This window comes from Dermacentor andersoni, chromosome 5, assembly GCF_023375885.2.
Source record: "Dermacentor andersoni chromosome 5, qqDerAnde1_hic_scaffold, whole genome shotgun sequence".
Lineage (NCBI taxonomy): Eukaryota > Metazoa > Arthropoda > Arachnida > Ixodida > Ixodidae > Dermacentor > Dermacentor andersoni.
This window is the reverse complement of record NC_092818.1, coordinates 48,529,173-48,548,335: the sequence shown is the minus strand read 5'-3', so window position 1 is coordinate 48,548,335 and position 19,163 is coordinate 48,529,173. Positions and strand designations below refer to the sequence as shown.

At 46.6% G+C, this 19,163-nt stretch overlaps 1 protein-coding gene across 1 annotated transcript in view; it reads right to left on the bottom strand.

Annotated features, from left to right (window-relative positions):
• The window catches only part of LOC126530360 (nephrin-like), a 414,009-nt gene that overhangs the window by 122,787 nt on the left and 272,059 nt on the right, over window positions 1–19,163 (bottom strand). The window contains exons 4-5 of the mRNA XM_072288314.1: window positions 2,383–2,592; window positions 725–1,033 (exon numbers count right to left, since the gene is read on the bottom strand). Coding sequence (XP_072144415.1) covers window positions 725–1,033; window positions 2,383–2,592 — 519 coding nt within the window. The remainder of the gene's footprint in view (window positions 1–724; window positions 1,034–2,382; window positions 2,593–19,163) is intronic.

Sequence of the window (19,163 nt, the reverse complement as noted above, 5' to 3'; positions counted from 1 at the left end):
GCACAAAATCTGATTAGGTCTGTCGAATTTAAATAAAAAAATGTAAATCTAGTCAATGTAGCAAGCGGATATTTTATTGCTACCGTTGATGTTATAAATATTTGAAAAATCGCCAATTTTAAACAAACAGAACGATCAAGTGTACAACTTAGCAACTCAGCAATGTAAAACGTCAGCACAATTCCGTAAACCTCAGTCTCTATTATACATAGAGCGCACAGAATTCACGCATCATGCACCACTCTGAAGTATACCGCTAATATATCTGCAGGACAAATGCAACACCCTTGCTGAAGTTGAAAGCGATACACTTTCCGTAAAAATTTCCAAGCCCTAAATCAAGATATTATGTTCTGCAGTAACTACAGTTTATCCGTCTCTGAAATTCAATAACTTCCATATAAAGCGCTTGAAGAGTTGTCTCATGAAAGCATTTGTGCATTTTATATGTATTTAAATAGGCAGCATCGGAGTTCGCGCCAACCTAAAGGCGCCTGCTAAGGAAAAAAATAGGGAGACATACGGGAAAAAGGAGACAAATTTAAACAAACACACTATACGCTCGGGTGCTGCGGGGTGCGAAATGGAACCACACTTTAGCATTTGAACACAACCAAGGAATGCAAAAATGAAATGTTCACAAACATTTGTAAATTGCTGTCCATTGCTACAAGCTTCCACTCCTTGTCAGTAAATGAGTGAGCTGACGAAATGATCGACTCACAGAGGACCCGAATAGTGGCGACGTCCTCGACGGTGGCTTGCGGCAGGCGCTCGTTGAACGCCCGGCACGTGATCTGTCGGCCGTCGTCTTCCACCGAAGGGGTTAGCGTCAGCGTGCTGCTGGAAGCCGGCCCGTCGATGGTACCGCCGGCCTCGGTGGTGGTCGTGGTGGCGGGCAATCGCTGGCTCCCCTTCCACCACGAGATCTGCGCGGGAGGCCTCGAACCGGAGGACACGCAGCGCAGCTGACCGGGCCGACCGGCTTCCAGCGAGTGCGTCCCGCCCACAATGGACACGCTGGTGGGACCCACTGCGAGGCGGAGACCACAAAACACGTTCTGACGCGATTGGGACCCAGCTTCTGAGCGAACTGAGGCGCCCCGAAAGATTGCTTCAAAATTATAGAATAGTTCTTCGAATTAGCGAAAGGAAACGATTTTTTTTTCTTTACCGATGCAGTTAATGCATTCTTCCTGTTCGCAATTTAAAAAAGACGTTACGATATGACCAGGTGATTACTATTATAATAAACAAGCGAGAGCATCGCATCGCGACCACAAGCACGGTAACATAAACGTTTTCACTTCGTGAGTTCGGACATTTATAATTGTACTTGTTATTCTAATGGTAGTCTCAAAATGCAATGGCCTACCGATCACCTCTCGCCCTCTTTTATTCGGTACTTCACTTGTCCTCCTTCAAGTTGCGACACAATATATATATATATATATATATATATATATATATATATATATATATATATATATATATATATATTTTAATTTCTTTGTTTGCCATGTGCACGAAAGTGACTTCACTTGTACTCACTCACTTGCTTGAACCTATAGTAGTCGTTAGCGTCAAATAAAGAACACCAGCACGTGAAAGGACGAAGCTACAGGTTATTTCATTGGTTGCCTGACCATTGCGGAACTACTACAAATGATTATGCCGACAAAGCTGGATCATAGTTTCTAGGACAGATGCTGCGAGCTAGCATAGCCATATCGAGAAGCACCTATTATTAGCCGAGTGGAAGATGAAATAGACTGCACGAATTAAACCATTTCCTACAACTCCGACTTCCATTCGTACTTCAGCAACGTCCAGCATCTCTTTTGTGTCGGCTGAGGCACGAGATACCTCAGTGACACAACAGACAGTGCCTGTGTGTACTGTCTGCGGCGGTGAAAAGTAATCCATTTAGTTATCGTGCTACACATCTCAGATTTTATTTACAATAACAATTCGCCTTTAGCGCACTGAGATCACCCGATAAACGTCTACTGTCCTTGCCGACGTTAAGTAGTGGGACCCCCTCCTTTACCGCCATCGGTCTGAAAGCCAGTGAAACCAATCGTGTTTTCTTTAGAACGGCGGGCCTGTGTAAACGCCTTCGACTGTGTGGCGCTCACCGCATACGTGTAGTTATTTAGTGTCTTCCCTTCCTTTAACTACTTATCCTTCTCGCAGAAGGGTTGGCTAGCCAGCCAACCGCAACTCTTGTTAGTAACCCTATTGTCCCTATTAGTTTTCTTCCTTTCTTTTCTAGTTTCATTCTTTCTTTTTTTCGGCGTTTTCGCTCGCATCGGAAACACGGTGTTTCGTAGCCTATTCACGTGAACGTATAGGCCGCGATCACACATCATTGCAACTTACATATGAGGTCAATGACGACCGATGCGCTGAGCGGCTCGGAGATATTGTTGTTCGAGGCTCGGCAGACGAGCTGCGCGTGCAGGTCTCGGCGGCCGAGGGGCCCCACGGCGAGTTGGCTGGCCGCGTCGCCGGTGCCGTCGCCGCCCGGGACGAGCACGTCTTCCAGGCGGTGGCTTTCACGCCACCAGGACAGTGTAGCCGGAGGACGACCTGCGTTAATATTGTTGGCGACACTTGACGCGAAAAGCGTACGTAAAGGATTGAGACGCGCTGAATTGTCAAGGCGATTCTAACCGGAGCTAGCTCAGGATGAACGTCGACGTTATTGCGGTTAGCATTGAAGAAACGTAGTGACGCAGTGCGTTACTATCGTCGAAAAGCGACACGTATGAGGGATGTAATGCAGCTCGGATCCTCCCTCGAGGTTCCGTCTATACATTATGAGTCATCTAGCGGAACGTCTGAGCACTGATCGGTCTGCATATATATACAGACAAGCTCGACGAATTGTCGCGACGCTGAATGTTTCCGCGTGTCGCCAACAGATGAGGAGAGCCATCTCGCAGCGGCATATAGTATCAGCGGCATCTAGGAGCTGAGCTGCCCTTGGACGGGACCGCACCAAAGAGGTCGGTCCCGTGTAGGGCCTACACCTCGTGTAAATTCGAAAAAAAAAAGTGCGGCTCTTACACGAGTCTATACGATATATACCACACGGGTTCTTTTCTGGCCGGCACCAGAGAAATTTCTAATAATTTTTTGTTGCAAATGAAGCGTGGCATGTCCTTAGTCGCACATACCCAGTGACTGGAGTCAAAGATGTTGATTGATGAGCGGTGAATACCCATGTATTCATGGCGCTGCTCGCTAAATCGTCTGGCTGGTGTGCTCGAGAAAACTTCGTGATGGGGTGAAAAGCAGCGGATAATTTTTCTAACGTTTTCTTTTTTTATTAAAGAGCTCAAGGAAAATGGTTAGATTCAAACACGTATATATGTCGACAAATACCGGGTAGTCCGTCAAAATTTTCAATACTGCAGATTGCACTAAAGTGCCACAATCTTAAAGGAAAGACTGTTATGTGAGCGGCAGACAAACGCATGTTTAAGGGCCTAAAATGTTTCAATTTACGAGTATGCGTGAAAGATATTTAGACCCTCAACGGTGCTTTGGTTTGCCCGATGGCCAAAACACAAACAATTAGAGCGTTTTAATTTGTCTTGTCTTGAAGCTAACACGTTCAACCTTGAGGACGTAATATATTTCCTTTGTCTTGGAGACAGCTTTCGGAAGGGCCTCTTTGTCCCAGGGTTAACTTAATGAAGCAGGGCATAGAAAAAAAATATATACGACTTACAGATTACCAAGTGGAAAATAAGAAGGCAAATAGGTGCCAAAAGGCGTGCGACACTGGCGCTAGACATTCACAGGAGTTGCGCTCGTCAACTGTTGCGAAGTAAAACAATATACTGAAGGAAACGAGACCAAGGTGAAAGCAGGAGCCAGCGTTTCGACAAGTGGACTTGTCTTCTTCAACGCGACATACGCTTTCCTCGCCCCAGTATATATAGGTGGAATTCAGGTGGAACCCCCCCCCTATATACTGTGGCGAGGAAAGCATATGTCACCTTGAAGAAGACAAGTCCACTTGTCGAAACGTTGGCTCCTGCTTTCACCTTGTTCTCGTTTTGCTCATTGTCTTGAATTTCCATCTCCCGCCTTCCCCGTGGTTTTCCTGAATATACATTAGGATGAAAGTCTCCAAACTCAAAAAGAAAAGAAAGAAATACCTTCGGTGCATGGAGTGCCTAAACTTCTGAAAAAGAATTGCGAAAAGGTTCTCTAAGTTACGAAATAAATCACAAGAGAATGGATGTCCAGTTGATGCGGCGGAAAACTAGATGGTCCGATGAAATTAGGAAATTGCAAGGCAGCTGAAGTTGGGGTCAAGTGCCAGACAAGAGTAAGTGGTGATCAAATGGAGATGCCTTCGTTCCGCGGTGGACCATAAACAGGCTCTTGATGATGACTATTATAATGATTTCTTCTAAACACACAACCACGCTACCTTGGAAAGGGTGTCGAACCGAACCCGAACTGACATCCTTAGAATTTGCCTGAACTCGAACCAAACCACAACCGAAAAAAATTATTAAAGGTAACCGGTTCGGCACGAATTCATTCGAGCGTAAAGGGTGACAACGAGTGGGAATACATCGCGCAATTCATCGAAAAATTAATTGAGTCGGTGCACCCCAGTAGCAGATATTGTTATGACCTATAAGTTGAGTTGTGTGCGGGAATGGCATAGACGACGTGTATGTAGTGGTCTATACAGCCACCCCAGTAAACACAGACGCACTTCTGAAGTCGACCATGGCCGTTGTGCTCCGCAAGCGAAAACTTGTTTCAGGGGCTTCGCGGAATCAGCGTTTCTGGTGACGCTTCCGTTTGCACCATTACGGCATCTCGTCATAAAAGCTAAACTATCTAAACACGGAGAGGAGAAAAGGCGATGTCCTTGAGGAGGCAAAAATCAACAAGTTAAGAAACAGGCTTTTAGAAACCGAAACTTTGCAGTCGCAAATGAAGGCCGTAGCCTCATCAGTGAGCGGTATCCGCTAAAGTAAGCGCCACGTAAAATGGCCTTTTGTTAACGGACGTGGTTCGACGCGCATTGGCCAAGCAGAGCCCAACTCTCTTTCAGCTATATATCATTCGCAGGGCACGATACGCGTCGATTTTACATTTTTTGTCCGCTCTTAGCCAGCAAAAGGGCGCGCGCCATCTGCGAATGCGTAAGAAAGATCGACGCACGGTTAAGCAGAAACTGTCCTTGTGCATCGCTCAGAAGCATCAATGTCCTCACCTGCTTCTAAAAAAAAAAAAAAAGAAAAAGTTGCACAGTGAGCGCGATATCAAATCCCTGCTTCTCTCTTTGCTTCAGGTAAATGTTTGAACTGTAATTTATGTAATAAAATATGAATGACACCACAGACATTATGCTACATTTTGTTCGCAAGTAGTGCGCTAATAAATACCTGAAGCAAAACGAATACTACCTGACTGTGCTGCCATCAAAGTAACAAGTGTTTAAGCTACTCACACCATACGCAGACGCAGGGTTTCTCACTAAATGGCTCTACTTTTTCATGTACATATATATCTCAATTTGCATGTGTAATCAAATCATGAACTGCACATTAGAGTGAAAAATTATTTCCTGGAAGGTGTCTAAGCTATTTTCAATGTCTCTTTTTCGAATCAAAAAAGCCATTGAAATAGCAGCGACGGCGGAAACTCGAAATTTTTATCAAAGTGGAGCACGCCGTTCTCCGCGTGGATAAATATCGTATGAAAAGTCTTGGAGAAATGTAAGAATGTTGAGGCCAGTTGACCGTTCATATTGGTTACTGACGCAGGAGAGAGAAGGAAGGAAGGAAAAAGTAGAGAAGGAAAGGCAGGGAGGTTAACCAGTTTAGCGTAACCGGCTTGCTACCCTACACATGGGAGAGGGATGGGGGCGATGAAAGATGGGGAAGGGGGAGAGAGAGAGAGAGCACATAGCACAGCACACAAACATCGTCCGGTAGAGTCCATCAATCTGGCATTGTACGTGATAACACTGTCAGAGCCGCTTGTCCAATCCCGTCGCTTTCAAAAACTGAAGTAGTCCCTTCGTCGCCTTCACCTGCGATGTCTTCTGTCGGCGACATGTGAAAATCGTGTCGAGGGACAATGGTCTAGTGTCAAGATGCGCGAGAACGGATGCCAGGGACTGTCGCAGGAGAGAGAAGAGTCACGTAGTAGTGACAGTGAAGAAAGCAGCAAATTGGGAGTGACGAAACTGGCGTTTCACTGGGCGAACCTGTGCGCTCAAGAACAGGTTATACTCCAAGAACGATAGCGGCTAACACAGTCGGCGATCGTCGAAAATCAGAGCAGTGGGTCAAGCGCTTCGGCTTCTATTCATCAGTGATCGAAGGTTCAAGAGTAGCCGCTGGTGCCCGCGTGTCTTCCAGAAAGTTCTACACCATTCGCGTCGCGCATACATGCAGTCAGATTACACAAGGTTCGGTGGCTACAGACAGCGGATAGAATCATCGATAACATTCCAGAAATTTCCGATACATGAAGGTGCGTCCTGCGTTGAGCGATAACATTTGTTAGACGATGAAACCTGGTCACCCGACAAACAAGTACAATGTCAAATTATTAGTTGCCCAATGGTCGAGTACTCTTTTCTAAACCGGTGTTGGAAATTAGTCACTACAGAGTGCTGTTGAAAAACTTATGTATATATTCCAATATTACATTCTATTATATTAGTCTACAACACAAAGATATTAGTAAAATCGGACCATAAATTTGTATTAATAGCCGATATCCCCTATTAAAGATATGCACCATTCGGCCCGTACCACAGTCACTTAGGGGCTTTCAGTACAACAAAGAAACACAAAGTATAATGACAAGAAACTTTGCGACAATCTGAGAATATCGGCGAAGAAAGGCTTTGCGAATACCGTCAGGACTGCCTGAAATTTTTGTTTTCGTATTAAGCACTCAAGAAAATATACGAATATGGGAAAGAAAACTGACATCATATGAAGAGCAGACAGAAGCATCACGCGCAAATGCGCCACTAGGAGAAACCACATTGTAAAACTAAGCATTAGAATGCCGAGCAATGCTCCTACGATCACTAACTAAAGTGCCATTAGCTGATATTTGGGAAACACGCTTTGTGTCGCTGACGTAGCTCCAGAACTTATGCGGGTCGCTTTAATGAGGTTTCATAGCGACGTATTTAAACTAATCTTTTGCCTGGTGTACAGCGCCTGCAAGTTTACCTTGTACTTCCCCGATTTAGTTAGGAACAGTGCGATTATTCTTCTGTTATTTTTAATTTGCGGTTCAAATGAATGATGTCTAGCCGAATCAAAGGTGTTTGCTTCTAAATTTCTTTTCGCTTGCTTGGCACAAATTTATCTATGCAGAAGATGCAAACGGCTTTAAATATGCCATAAAGTTTGCTGACATCGGTATATACAATATCAGCGAGACGTGTTTCGAAATGATCTAATATGGCTGCGTCATTGGCACCTGTGTAGTCTATACAATAGCAAAAAAGACGATCTGCCATTTTATACGAAAATGAATAATGGGTAATGATTAACTCACAAGACTGTGCTCTGACAAGCCTTGCAGCTGTGAAGGTGTTCTTGCTCAATCGCGCGGCGTAGTGAGGGCCCAAAACCAGGAGCAGGCTGTTGAATATGCTGCGGCTGAGCGAAGGGCAGTAAGGAGAGTTCGCCGGCAACTTCTTCACGCACAAACGCCTTTATGTCTGCGAGTAGCGTTGACTGGCCGGAAACGGCAGCCAGCCCAGCCAGATGTTGGTCGTGCAAGGAAGGCCGGCGGGTCAACGGCCGCTGCCTTCGCAGCTCCACGTAGCTTTGACAAAGAGTAATTACTTCTGCCGCAGTGCGCGCATTGTGCCCAAGTCGCATGTTGAAAACGTCGTCCTCTATACACTTCATAGTATTCTTGACTCTGTCTGACACTGACATTGTCGGGTTCACTCTTTTGCACAAGTCTAGAATGTATTCGATGTAGCTCGCGAATGATTCACTCGGCTGCTGTGCTCGTTCCCGCAAACGCTGGTCTGCGCGGCGCTTGCGAACACCAGCGCGGCCAGATACGTCTGCGAAAGAAGTGTTACACGCTGCCAACGTCTGGAAATCCCTCTCATTGTTGTTGTACCAGAAGTTGGCCACACCTTTGATTGAGATAGAAAATCATGTCATTCAGGTTTGCGGCATTGTCCCATTTGTTCTGCACGCTCAGCCTCTCTTACGACGAGAGCCAATCCTCCACGTCGTTGTCATCCGTGATGCTGAAAACATCAGGGTCCCTTTGGCGTAGCACACCGGAGCATAAGAGCGATGTAGGAATCGGCGCCTGTGGCGATGCAACGTCGGGCGTGGTAGACGGTAGCGTTCGGGATCGTAGTTCCAGCGTGGTCGTTTTCAGCTTACCCAGCACCTTACACCAATTGTGAAGATGTATATCGGCTGCGGGCTGAGAGCGCCTAACGCTGCGGTCAAGCAGCAGCAAGCGCCCAGCACAAGTGGAGAACTCCATGCCCTATCACTCTTGATGAGGATTGGCCTGCGTTTGTCGCCTATGTAGATATTCAAGAAAATCACTCGGTATAAACAGTAAGTCCAAAATAAAACCTTGGCGCCCTATAGCGTAAAACTATTCGTATCTGTTTTTATTCCAGTCCCCTGACGTCAAATTAACGCAACCGGCCACGCAAGCATCGGGTGGCAACTCGAAGCGTTGTTTGAAAAGCCCAATCAAAGGTGCTTCTCATTCATAGGATGACACTTTCTTTTGCTTTCAATGCGAAAAGCATCGCCTACATTGAGCAGTTTTTTCTCATCTAATTGGCTGAGAAGAGGCGACAAGGACGCTCAAGAGGAGAGAGTTTAGGTGGGGCCGAGCCAGCACAGTGAAGGTAGAAAACCGGATGAGGAGAGTGGTGCCGGCGTCTCCCATTTGTCCGCTTCCCCTTACTTAGCTTCCGGTGGCTGGCCGAAAATCGCGACGGCGTGCAACGGAACATTAGAAATGCCGCTAAAACGGATCTTTAACGAAGTAGAGTTGGCAGGGCAATGTCGTATACGTGTAGAAAGGTCTCAATGACGTCATACTGCCACGCAAAATCCTATCGAAAATAAATCCATGCTTTCGGCATCTCCGAGTACCCAGTGCAACAGCGATCAGCGCGCCGCCATGTTCTATTTCTTTCGGGACAGGGCAGTCACCAGCTATTCAGAAAAAGGTTGTTCTGTTCGGCATATTATTGCGTCTTTAACGCGTGCCCGTCACTTTGACGCGGTGAGTTTTCGCGGTTTTGTGACATTACGTGACAGACAGGCAAAGCGGGCGGAGCACGAAAAAGTTTGACCAATAGCAATTTGTCAAACGACGCCTTTTTACCTAATGGCAAAAGAGGCGCCAAATGAGAAATTCTTACTTTTCTTTCGTTCAGTCTAATCATCCATAATCAGTGAGACCATATGACTCAGTTGGGGCGTTCTTGTAGTTTTCGTGACGTCACGTCGCCGAAACGCGCAGTGTATGGTGGCCCGAAATTTTTTTGACAAATCGTGGAGGGCCGATAGCATTAATTTGAATATAAAAGTATGGAGTAGCGCCCTTGAACACGCGTTCGTTAGTATAATGCGTTAGTATAATCTCCGAAATAACGTTGACGTGTTTTTCGTAATATTGCTCGACATGAAGGCGGGCCAAATTTACACTTGGCAAGTTAAAACCTCCAAGCAGAAGAACATGGCTCCACTGGTATTCGTCGAGGCCGCCTCGTAGCTTACATAAGTGATTCGGTGTGGAATTTGGAAGTTTGTACATTGCATAGTACAAAACTGCGACCCCAGCAGCGTGCGCTTAAGCACAGACATTCAGTTTAGTCTACCTCCTAGAGCAATGCCGCCTCAGTTCAGTTTTTAGTAAGGACTTCTACACCACCTACCTTAGAAGGCCTGTCCTTCCGAAAACGCAGCACGTAAGAGTAAATATACCCTCATTGTTATACTCACTGCACAATCACGTCTCTGTAGTGACCGTTATAAGTGAGTCGTGCTGGAACAACAATATTTCTAGTATTTATTTTTCATTTACAATGCTACGTACATTAATGGTAATTAGTCATAGCTCTTTTTTTTCGAACAGGTGAGCAGCGTCATATATGTGTCTGCCGGGTGTCATAGTCACCTGCTTTAGTACCTTTGTTCGGCGACTGATCCGAGGCGAAAAGTTTCTGATTTATTTTAAGCATATCCTGAATTGACGCCACTTTCTTTTCCTGTTGCTTTTCGTCCTTAGCCCTTCACAAACAAGTCTGTGCTTCCTTCGATTCAGCTGAGAGTAGACGGTCGGGATGAAAATATTGGACTCTTTAAGGTTTTTATCATTGCCTTGTATTGATTTCTACTCCTTAAAGTGCTGGATATATACGATAACGCGACGCTTTCCTGGTTGTTTGCGAAGCCTTTGCACGTGACAAATAGACTCAACTTTCACCTAAGGCGCGTCGTCGGATACATCCTTAAAATTTATGCCTTACGGCAAGAAACACCAAAACTTGTCCCACTGTCGCCCTAAAGGCGAAGCGTCAATTGCAATATCGAATTAGTGGACAGCTATACGATGTGGAGATAGTAGCGTTATCGGCTGTATGAACTTGTAATCACAGGCGCACTAAATAGATCAGCAAGTCTGGCGTCACGCGCACACAAGCAAAGATGAATACATCTGACTCCATGACCGGGGGAACTCGCTGTCAGAACGTTGGCGTGAGGAAACGCGGCAGCAGCAGCGAGCGAAAGGACATTCGAGATGTCTGCCCCGGTGCCTCGCAAGGTTGGGTGCCTCGAGTACAACGGAAGACGGCGCGCTTCCTGCCCACTTTCGTCTCTTTCGCGGGCGAGATTGAGTCACGATCGTCGGCTCCTGTCGCATGTATTTACTCGCGCATACATCGCAGGGCGCACGCCGATGGTGTTATCGCCCTTGTACTTTATACGGAACATCACGACGACGACGACTCCGACGGCTAAAATGCGCTTGGAGCGTCCATGCAGTCGCTATGGCAATAAATATCAATGAGCTTCGCGCTACGGGACGGAGTCAAAAAGAGCGAGAAACGGGTCGATAAAAGCCGACCCATTCTTTTCCGTCGTCACCTGAAGGGGCCGGCTAAGAAAGCAGGCGAAAAAGATCCAAGATTCATTCCTTACTGACAAAGGCAGCAAGAAAGCGATGCAAAAGAAAAAAACGAGAAATCAATGGTTCGTGCAACCGCCGAGCGAACATGGCTGGCAATGGTTCCCACTCTTCTTTTTTCTGAATGACCGCATGTAGATGGGCCGCTTATTTAGGCCGTTTATAGTAGCGAGCTGGTTCCTATTCGGTATTCCCCGCTGCGAAGACCCCATCCGTCACTGCCTGTTGCTGTTGTTTGTTCCTCAATGAGCGACGTCGTTGCCTTCTGTACTGTGAAACGCAAGGCTCAGCTTTTATTCTGTTTTGTATCAGATGTTGGTCCAGACCCATATACTGCCGCCTCATTGGGCGCCCTCAGGTCGCGTGACATCGCAGCTCGGCACTTTGTCGAGTCGATGCCGCTGAGCACAGCGGGTGCTTTCGATTAGCGCAACTACTATGGCTGACGATGTTTAGCTAGTCGATGAGAATATTGCGGGCCCTGCGTAACCAATGCTGTAACCAATGCTGCTAGCAGCATTGGTTACGTTCATTAAAGCGGTGCTGCAGTTAACTGCAGCACCGCTTTAATGGACGTCAAACTATCGAGTGGATGCCAGTGAGCACTTGAGCCGGCGATTTCGATTAGCGAAATTACTATGTCTGACTCTTTTCAGCGAGGCGATGAGAATTATGCGAGCCCTGCGTAACCGATGCTGCTAGCGGCATTATGCATATAACTGCTGCAGCGCTTTAATGGACGTCAAACTATCAAATGGATGTCAGTGAGCACTTCAGCGGGTGATTTCGATTAGCGAAACTACTCTGTCTGACTACTCTCAGCGACGCAATCAGAATATTGCGAGTTCTGCGTAACCAATGCGGTTAGCGTCGTTATGCATGTAACTGTCGCACCGCTTTAATGGGTGTAAAACTTTCGAATCGATATCACTGAGCACATGAACGGGTGATTTCGATTAGCATAACTACTACGGCTGACTATTTTCAACGAACCGATGGGAATACTGCGAGTCCGTCGTAATTGATGCTGCTAGCGGCATTATACGTGTACCTGTTGCCCCGCTTTTATGGGCGTCAAACTTGGAAATGACTGACTTTAACGATGCAGTCAATGTCGACAGAGAGGATAATTCGTTTGTCTCTATCAATTGGCTTTCTTGTTTTTAGGTTGCCTCCAAAGTTCATTTAGGCCACCGCGGTGGCTACTAATAGGGTCTCACTTCCAATCTCGAGGTCGCGGGCGCGATCCGCGGCCGCGGCGGCCGCATTTCAACGCGAGCGTAATGTAAATAAAAGCTTGCGTATAAATGAATTTATCTGCCCATAAAAGAACCCGAGGTGAGCAAGAAAAGTATGCAGAAACTCCACAGGAGCTTTATAAGTATGCGTAAGCATACGCCCCGATTTAAGTTGGCCCACGCCCAAATGTAAGGTGGCCCACTGGCAAATTTCGAGTTCGCGTAATCCCAAATTTCAACTGGCCTACCTCCAAATTTAAGTTGAGCCATCCCCAAATTTTAGTTCGCGCACACATACTATAGGCTTTCCCACTCCTTTTCGATCGAGCCCTGTCTATCCCCATAGGTATGCATAAATCAGACCACACGGGCATTCTCTCAGGTTTAACTTTATTGCGACAGGAATTATATGGTCACTCCAGGCGCATTTTTGCCGTCGTCGTGATGTCCCGTATGAAGTTCAAGGGCAATAACACCGTCACAGCGCGCCATGTCGATGATCGCGGCTAAATCTGGCGCACGCGACGGAGGAAAGCGGATAGCAAACGCGCCGTGTTCCGTCGCGCAAAACACCATGGGGGGTTGGGAGGAAAGAATAGAGGGACGGAGGGGAGTGGTGGTGGGCTCCGGCAGCAAATGCGTATCATATTCACGATAACTATTGATCTGTAAAAAAAATAAAAATTAATGTAAATGCCATCGCAGCAGTCTTGATTTATACTATCAGTAGAGTAAGGTGAGAACAGGTTTGCAAGCATGTATGAGGGCCTCGGATGAAGCAACTGCGGTGTAATTTGAGTTCGCAAAAAACGTAAATGGGTTCATGACAACACTGCTGAGAATGCTAAGGGGAACATGAGTCTATAGACTGCAAATTCCATCCCAACAGCAGTTACAAACATATCCTTCTTCAGAAATGGGGGAGACGCACTGCAGTTTCACACATTAGCAAAGACAAACCAATTCTACCCGAATGCGACAGAAGACTAATTACAACACCACACAGTTTGTAGCACGTAGTAGAGCAGGTATTTCGACAGAGTGGTAGTCAGAACTCTCCTAATTATTCAGCATGCTTGTAACAGTGAGACTGCTTGAATTGTGCAATTACGGCAAGATAGAACTCCAGGAAAAGTTATTCTGGGTTCACTTTTGTCGATTACGCTTTGGCGCACTACAATTTTTTTCTCCAGTATTGTGCGCCTTTTATTGTAGTCCAGCTCGAAAAGCGTAATTGAGCTCTATTCCACGCGCGATTTGTTGCACAGGTATTTGCGTTAAAATCAGCGACATATATTGCAAACTAACAATTCCATTTTCCTTCAAGCACACACATCACAATCTTTTGTGCGAACTGCAAATTGTACAATAAAATTAGTCGCTATACATGCACGGTTTCGGGGTCACACTACAGTAAACGAAACTGGCGGTGCTGGCTCCTGTAATGTAAAGATAGCTTTAACTAAGCATCCCCCCCCCCCCTCCTTCTGCACAAAACAAACAAAACTTTGCAGTTTCACACGAAAGGTGAGGCATTGAAAGCCATGGACAACTATGAGGCAATCGTGCAAGAAATGCTCCTTTAGCGAGTCGTATTACGTGCACCGAATGTTCGCCTATTAAATAAACAAGTACGGGGTCACGCGCGCAGGAGCACAGAGGAACAGATCCCAAACGATGATCGCGAGCCTCGCTGTGATAACGCTGGCGCGACAGGGAGCACCGGCAAGGGCGATCACGCCTGATCTTTTTTTTCAATGCGAAGGCTTGGTACTGCAGCTCGTTTCCCCATTTATTTATTTATTTATTGGTACCTCAAATACCCCATTTGGGGTTTTACATGAGGGGTGGGCATATTTACATCATATTTTCAATCAATGCCTTGAACGATGAATGACTGGAGTGGTGCACCGCTTCAGAAGGTAGATGATGCCGAAGCGCCAAAGCTCACTTTTCTACACTAGGCAGCCGGCAAGGCCGCAAACATGAAACGACCAGCCACTCGACCTCCCAGTGAGCCGAAGATGGCTTCCAACATTCGGGGCGCGAGCGGCGTATTCGCCCAGCCGCGCGGACCACGAAGTGTAGCCACGGCCGGTCTACAGAACAGGGCATGCGCTTTCCTGCTCTATCGCGCATTCGGTCACATGATTTCCAACACTAGGCGAGCGAGAAGACTACGCACATCAAGCCATAGCCTTCTCAGCGCACCCTCGTACGCTTGCTCTCCCACCCGTAGCCTACGGCACACGGGCCACTCGCTCATTTTTATCGAAGTTGTCTCATGATCCGCATCATCATCAGCCTGGCTAAGCCAACTGCAGGGCGAATGCCTCTCCCATACTTCTCCAACTACCCTGGTCATGTGCTAATTGTGGCCATGTTGTCCCTGCAAACTTCTTAATCTCATCCATCCACCTAACTTCCTGCCGCCCCCTGCTATGCTTCCGTTCTCTTGGAATCCAGGCCGCAACCCATTATTGGCCACCGGTTATCTTCCCTCCTCATTACATGCCCTGCCCATGTACATTTCTTTTTCTTGGTTTCAACTAAGATGTCACTAACTGGCGTTGGTTCCCTCACCCAATATGATCCCTTCTTATCCCCTTAACATTGCACCCAACATTCTTCTTTCCATAGCTCGTAGCGTCGCCCTCACTTTAACTAGAACCCTTTTCGTAAGCCTCCACTTTCTCCCTGTAGGCGAGTACTGGTAAGACACAGCTGTTATACACTTTTCTCTTGAGGGACTATGGGAAACTGCTGTTCATGATCTGAGAATTCCTGCCAAACGCACCCCAGCCCATTATTCTGATTATTTCAGTCTCATGATCCGGATCCGCCGTCATCACCTGCCCTAAGTAGATGTATTCGCTTACCACTTCAAGTGCCTCGATACATATCGAAAACTGTTGTTCTCTTCCGAAACTGTAAAACATTACTTTAGGTTTCTGCAGATTAATTTTTAGACCCACCCTTCCGCTTTGCATCTCCAGATCAGCGAGCATGCATTGCAATTAGTCCCCTGAGTTACTAAGCAAGGCAATAGTATCAGCGAATCGCAAGTTACTAAGGTACTCTCCATTAACTCTTATCCCTAATTCTTCCCAATCCAGGTCTCTGAATACTTCCTGTAAACACGCTGTGAATAGCATTGGAGAAATCGTATCTCCCTGCCTGACGTCCTTGTTTATTGGGATTTTGTTGCTTTCTTTACGGTGGACTACGGTGGCTGTGGAGCCGCTATAGATATGATTCAGTATTTGTACATACGGCTCGTCTACATCCTAATTCCGTAATGCCTGCATGACTGCTGAGGTTTCGACTGAATTAAACGCCTTCTCGTATTCAATAAAAGTTATATATAAGGGTTCGCTATATACCGCAGATTTCTCTATCACCTGATTGATAGTCTCAATATGGTCTTTTGTTGAGCAGCCGTTACGAAATCCTGCCTGGTCTTTTGGTTGACAAAAGTTAAAGGGAAGCTGAAACGGTTTTCAATTTCCATGAATTGCTGGGATTTGGAAGAACAGACCTAACAATTTACGGTTCCGTAATTTTTTTCTTCGTTTTATTAATATAAGGGGCGGAAATCGCTTTCTAAATCACCCCCGCAGACACGCCCCTATCGCTTCCCGGAGCGCCGGGTGAGGTGGTTGCCAGAGGAGAGAACCGGCGAAAGTGACGTCACTGGCGGGGACCGAGCTGCCGGACCGGCGTGCTGGCACGTGCTGGCATGCCTCTTTCCGTCCTGCGTTTTACTGAACGACGCTATGAGAGATCTGCCGCCGCCGCCGCTCACGTTTGTTTTCTTTTGCGATTTTCGTAAACTGTTCTTTCCTTCTGTGCTGCGTGAGTGCCTACAGCCAAGGGCGCCCAACATGCCCTCGTTCTGTGCAGCATTCGGCTGCGCGAACACAGGGGGGCGAGACGATGTGGTGTTTCACAGGTTCCCGAAGGACAAGAAGCTTGCAGCGCAGTTGGTCCGTGCGGTGAGGAGAGATAAGTTCGTGCCGATGAAATCAACTGTGCTGTGCTCTTCATCTTCCATTAATACGCATCACATGCAGGTGAACCTAGTTTAATGAAAGCCTGATTAGGCCCACATTGATGCAGTCAAGAAATGCGAACATTCGCAGCCATTAACGTCTGGTAACACAGTTTTAGCGTAGCCGGATAGCCTTACGACAAATGCGGAAACGCGTTGTTGCTAGCGTTGCTATGTTCCGTTTCATACATCAGGTGCAACGCTGTGGATGCTTCAGATACTTCTTGCAGTGGCTGCGTTCGCGCTTAGAAAAATTTCGGTGTTTCTTGACCCAATTTTTGAGAACATTTTCAATATATAAGCTCAGTTCTGAATGAAAAAAAGAAAGAATTTACTTATAGAAACAATCCGTGTACTTATACGGCTGCTAACACGTTCTTTTAAATCAATTTTATTTTCGGTATTTTTTAATTGCAGCCCGTCGCGGCAGCGTCACGTGCATGCTCGCGCGAGCAAACGCCGCTGGCACGCTGCGAAGCATAGACGGCAACGCGCGCAGTAATAAATTTTGGTGACCGGACTTCGTGCGTAGCTTCCACAGCGTTGCACCTGAGGTATGAAATGGAGTATAGGCTTGCCTAGTGACATTCGACGTACGGTTGCAGTTATCGTGTTTACCACACGTCGGTGCTAAAACTGCCTAATATCTTTATGTCAACACTAGCATGGAGCACGCATACCGATTCTTGATCGAGCCACAATCGCAAAGTCGTCGAACCATAGTATGAATGTTGCACATATAATACCTCTGGCCATCTCTGGATTTGTATGATAAGCAACTTCCATGACTGTACCCCGCAGCACTGCATGTGCGCGCTTTGAAACGCGGCACTTATGTTCGCGATCGTGTATCAACACTCAAAAAACTACGGGACTACTTTAGACAAGAAGCGGCAAGGTGCTTGTCATCGCGGAATCACACCCGTGTTTACAATCTAATGAGAAGTTAGTGCTTCGGTATTCTTCCAGCAGCAAGTTCCCAGTGACACTTTAGCGCATTTTTTTCTCCCGGCATTGGAACCTGCAGCTACATGAAAAATATATATATATATATACGTACCAGCTAAGATTTCCAACGCGCGAGAAGGTGCACACATCGCTCTCGCTGTTGGCACACTCAACATCGTCGTTGCCGCCGCCGTTGCCGCCATCGTTTTCCGTATCGGCTGTCGGTTCGAACACGTACGGCGAAAATACAAGCTGTCCGAGACAGCGAGAACGTTCCATAATGCTTACAACTCAGCTATGAAGCCAGAACAGAACAGCGTGCTACGCTCTGAAACGGCGGCGCCGACCGGAGACTGCCGCGAAAGACGTCACAGCGGCCCCGACCAATCACGGGCAACAGCGGCGTTCGCGCGATGCCCTGAGGCGCTGGTGCGCGTTTTCTTGGAAAAACAGCCGCTTGCGTTTGTCTCCGCCCTTTTTGAACCAGATATTCTTGTTCAGGGGACTTAAAACTGTAGAATGCCGCAGAGAACTCATTTTTTTTCGAAAAGTGTTGCAGCTTCCTTTTAAGGTGTCCCTCATTCTACTTGCGATTACCTTAGTAAATATGTTGTGGGCAACGGACAGTAAGCTGATCGGTCTATAATTTTTCAAGTCATTGGCGTCCCCTTTCTTAATGATTAAGATTATGTTGGCGTTATTCCAAGATTCCGGAACGCTCGAAGTCATAAGGCATTCCGTATACAGGGTGGCCAGTTTTTCTAGAACAATCTGCCCACCATCCTTCAACAAATCTGCTGTCACCTGATCATCCCCAGCCACCTTCCCCCTTTGCATAGCTCCCAAGGCTTTCTTTACATCTTCCGGCGTTACTTGCGGGATGTCAAATTCGTCTAGACTATTCCCTCTTCCATTACCGTCGTGGGGGCCACTAGTACTGTATAAATCTCTATAGAACTCCTCAGCTACTTGAACGATCTCATCCATATTAGTAATGATATTGCCGGCTTTGTCTCTTAACGCATACGTCTGCTTCTTGCCTATTCCTAGTTTCTTTTTCACGGCTTTTATGCTTCCTCCGTTCCTGAGAGCATGTTCAGTTCTATCCATATTTTACTTCCTAATGGCAGCTGTCATACGCTTGTTGACAAACTTGGAAAGTTCTGCCAGTTCTATTCAAGCTGTAGGGTTACAGGCTTTCATACATTGGCGTTTCTTAATCAGATCTTTCTTCTCCTGCGATAGCTTATTGCTATCCTGTCTAACTAAGTTACCACCGCCTTCTATTGCACACTCCTTAATGACGCCCATAAGAGTGTCCTTCATTGCTTCAACACTAAGGTCCTCTTCCTGAGTTGAAGCCGAATACCTGTTCTGTAGCTTGATCCAGAATTCCTCTATTTTCCATGTTACCGCTAATTCATTAATCGGATTCTTAAGTACCAGGTTCTCCCGGTCCCTCCTCATGTCTACGCTAATTCGAGATCTTACCATCCTATGGTCCCTGCAGCGCACCTTGCTGAGCACGTCCACATCTTCTATGATGCCAGGGTTATCACACAGTATAAAGTCTATTTGATTTCTATTCTCGCCACTCGGGCTCCTCCACGTTCACTTTTGGCTATCCCGCTTGCGGAAGAAAGTATTCATTATCCGCAAATTATTCTGTTCTGAAAACTCTACTATAACTCTCCCCTGCTATTCCTATAACCTATGCCATATTCCCC